This window comes from Rhincodon typus, chromosome 44, assembly GCF_021869965.1.
Source record: "Rhincodon typus isolate 14 chromosome 44, sRhiTyp1.1, whole genome shotgun sequence".
Classification (NCBI taxonomy): domain Eukaryota; kingdom Metazoa; phylum Chordata; class Chondrichthyes; order Orectolobiformes; family Rhincodontidae; genus Rhincodon; species Rhincodon typus.
Window position 1 is genome coordinate 2,464,889 of NC_063375.1, and position 3,866 is coordinate 2,468,754.

The window sequence follows — 3,866 nt, forward strand, 5'->3', positions numbered from 1 at the left end:
GTACACTGGGGCAGGGTCTGGGACTGGTATACGTCGTGTGTATGCTGGGGCAGGGTCTGGGACTGGTATATGTCGTGTGTATACTAGGGCAGGGTCAGAATCTGGTATTCGTTGTGTGTACACTGGGGCAGGGTCTATACGTCGTGTGTACGCTGGGGAAGGGTCTATACGTCGTGTGTACACTGGGGAAGGGCCTATACATCGTGTGTACACCAGGAACGGGCTCAGGAGCAAGCCCTTTGAGCTGTCTTCGCAGGCATTAAAGGCCAGTGATGAATCCCCGCGGGAGTCGACAGGTCACCTTGAACAGGCAGCTGTGTTTATGAGGCTGGGGTTAAGGGTTGGGCTGACGTAAAGTGTTGGCTCTCCGTGCAGTATACCCTGCGGATTTACTGGGCTGGCGGTTTTGGGGGGTGGGGGAGCGGGAATGTGGAGCCGTAAATCCTCAGTGAGACCTCGGCCGTCCTCAGCTCTTCGACACACTCTGTAGTCCTCCCCTCCTCTCCCCTTCCCAATCCTGCACCGTTACCTTCTGTGTTCGCTGCAATGAGACAATTCCATGAAAGCAGGATGATTCGTTCTCCCGGAATAATTCCAGTCGCCTGGACCGAGGTTGCAACCAAATCAAAATCCTGACTCCCCCCCCCACCACCCCCCACCGCTGACCTCTCATTACATTCAACTATTTGTTACATCGAGTGACAGGGCCTTACCACTGAGCTCGTATCCCCACACCTCCTCCTGTACAGAAAACAACAAGCGCGAGGCAGTGGTCAGTGTCACTATTGCCAGACTGTTATTCCAGGGATCCAGTTTCGAATCACGCCCATAGCAGACGGGGAGTTTCAATTCACTGAACATCTGGGAATTAAGAGTCTCACGTTGTCCATGAATTGACGTTTGGATAAACCCGTCTGAGTCACGAATGTCCCTCAGGGAAGGGAACTCCCATCCTCGCTCGGTCCGGCCAACACGTGACTCCAGGCCCACAGCAATATAGTTGACTCATTAACTGCCCACTGGCCTATTAGAGGTTGTGGGGGTGGGGGTGCTCTCAGTGGTTAGCACTGATACCTCGCGGTGCCGGGGACCTGGGTTCGATTCCACGCTCGGGCCGCTGTCTGTGTGGAGTTTGCACGTTCTCCCCCGTGTGTCTGCGTGGGTTTCCTCCGGGTGCTCCGGTTTCCACCCACAGTCCAAAGATGTGCAGGTTAGGGTGGATTGGCCGTGCTAAATTGTCCCGTAGTGCCCAGGGATGTGCAGGTTAGGGTGGATTGGCCGTGCTAAATTGTCCCGTAGTGCCCAGGGATGTGCGGGTTAGGGTGAGACTGGCCGTGCTAAATTGCCCCGTAGTGCCCAGGGATGTGCGGGTTAGGGTGGATTGGCCGTGCTAAATTGTCCCGTAGTGCCCAGGGATGTGCGGGTTAGGGTGGATTGACTGTGCTAAATTGTCCCATAGTGCCCAGGGATGTGTGGGTTAGGGTGGATTGGCCGTGCTAAATTGTCCCGCAGTGTCCAGGGATGTGTGGGTTAGGGTGGATTGGCTGTGCTATATTGTCCCATAGTGCCCAGGGATGTGTGGGTTAGGGTGGGTTAGCCATGGAAAATGCAGGTTACAGAGATAGGACAGGGTTGGGGGAAAAGACCTTGACTATTCACCTTACCTATGCCCCCTCCCTTGTAATTGTTTTCTCTGCCTTTAGATCAAGAGAGATTAGCAGAGCTAAATTACTCGCTAGAGTCCAACAGAATGAGTTAATATTTTGTTTACACTGTAGGATGGGGGCTCACCTGAGAGAGATTTTGTGAGCACTGTCAGAAGGAACATTTACAGCCGGCTGTTGGCATTGTGATGGGAGATTTACAGAAATATAACCAGTCAGGAACTTTAGCACCAGCTCAGCTCAATGTAAAGCAGCAAGAATGAGAGGGTACTGTACCATTTGGGGCCCTGTCTGCATGATGAGACTCCAATCTCTAGCCTCTGGGCAGTCCATATCTCTCTATTCCTTGGATGTTTATGTATCTGTCAGATGCTTCTTAAATGTTGGTATTGTATCTGCCCTCCCCACCTCCTCAGGCAGCGCACTCCAGGCACTTATCAATCTCTCTGTAAAAGAAAACCTGTCTCTCACATCTCCTTTAAACTCACTCCCTTTTACCTTGAACCTATGTCCCCTACTCATTGACACATCTACCCTGGGCACAAAATATTAACTCATTCTGTTGGACTGCTGCGAGGAATTTAGCTCTGCTAATCTCTCCTGATCTAAAGGCAGAGAAACAATTGCAAAGGAGGGGGCATAGATAAGGTGAATAGTCAAGGTCTTTTCCCCCAACCCTGTCCTATCCCTGTAACCCTGCATTTCCCATGGCCAATCCACCCTAACCTGCACATCCCTGGGCACTACAGGGCAATTTAGCATGGCCAATCCACCCTAACCCGCACATCCCTGGGCATTACAGGACAATTTAGCACGGCCAATCCCACCCTAACCCGCACATCCCTGGGCACTACGGGACGATTTAGCACGGCCAATCCACCCTAACCCGCACATCCCTGGGCACAATGGGACAATTTATCACGGCCAATCCACCCTAACCCGCACATCCCTGGGCACTACAGGGCGATTTAGCACGGCCAATCCACCCTAACCCGCACATCTTTGGACTGTGGAGGGAAACTGATGCGCCCGGAGGAAACCCACGCAGACGCAGGGAGAACGTGTAAACCCGCACGGACAGTTGCCCGAGGCTGGAATCGAACCCGTGTCCCTGGCGCCGTGAGGCAGCAGCGCTAACCACTGAGCCCCACGTGCTGGCATTGTGACAGTGTGAAGGTCTTGTACAAGAGCTTGGCCCAAGCCAACTGCCTAAACCAAACTCCAGACCTCCCCGCACCACCGTCCCCAATTGCCTCTCTTAACCTCCAGCTTTTCGGCTGAAGACTAAAGGTGTCGGTGCACAGCAAGATCCCGCAGCCGGAAAGACAGGAATGTCCTTCTCTTTGTGAGGAACATCGCGTCTGATATTGACCCTGATTGGCTTTTGGTTTCTCCGGGGCGTAGGTTCCGCTGGACGAAGGACGGGAAGGTGTTCGATCCGACAAAGGACCCCCGGGCCACGATGAACGCCACCTCGGGCACCGTAGTTATTGCCACCTCTGCCAACGGGGTCTCCATCAGGCGTTACCAGGGGACGTACCGCTGCTACGCCAGCAACACATACGGCACGGCCATCTCCACCAATATTAACCTCATCACAGAGAGTGAGTCTGCTGTCACCTCCCGGCACGGGGTTAGATACAGGGTAAATCTCCCTCTACACTGCCCCCCCCATCGAACACTCCCAGGGACAGGGACAGGGACAGCACGGGGTTAGATACAGGGTAAAGCTCCCTCTACACCGCCCCCCCCTCCTCCATCAAACACTCCCAGGGACAGGGACAGCACGGGGTTAGATACAGGGTAAAGCTCCCTGTACACTGTCCACCTCCCCGCCCCATCAAACACTGCCAGGACAGGGACAGCACGGGGTTAGGTACAGGGTAAAGCTCCCTCTACACCACCCCACCTCCCCCCCCGCCATCGAACACTCCCAGGGACAGGGACAGCACGGGGTTAGATACAGAGTAAAGCTAACCCCATCAGACACTCACAGAGCAGGGACAGCAGATCTGAGGGAGCTGGATTAACATCAGTAGGGATACAGTCAGTAACACAGGGCCCTGGGGAGGGGAGAGGGGTTACTGAGTGACAGTGTGAGGGAGCTGGATTAACATCAGCAGAGATACAGTCAGTAACACAGGGCCCTGGGGGGGGGAGAGGGGTTACTGAGTGACAGTGTGAGGGAGAGGGATTAACATC

The 3,866-nt window shown here is 54.3% G+C and overlaps 1 protein-coding gene across 1 annotated transcript in view; it reads left to right on the forward strand.

The window, feature by feature from the left end:
- Positions 1 to 3,866, forward strand: part of LOC109926012 (neural cell adhesion molecule L1-like) — a 32,142-nt gene that overhangs the window by 8,250 nt on the left and 20,026 nt on the right. Inside the window, exon 5 of the mRNA XM_048619956.1 lies at positions 3,069 to 3,268. Within this exon, the coding sequence (XP_048475913.1) occupies positions 3,069 to 3,268 (200 nt within the window). The remainder of the gene's footprint in view (positions 1 to 3,068; positions 3,269 to 3,866) is intronic.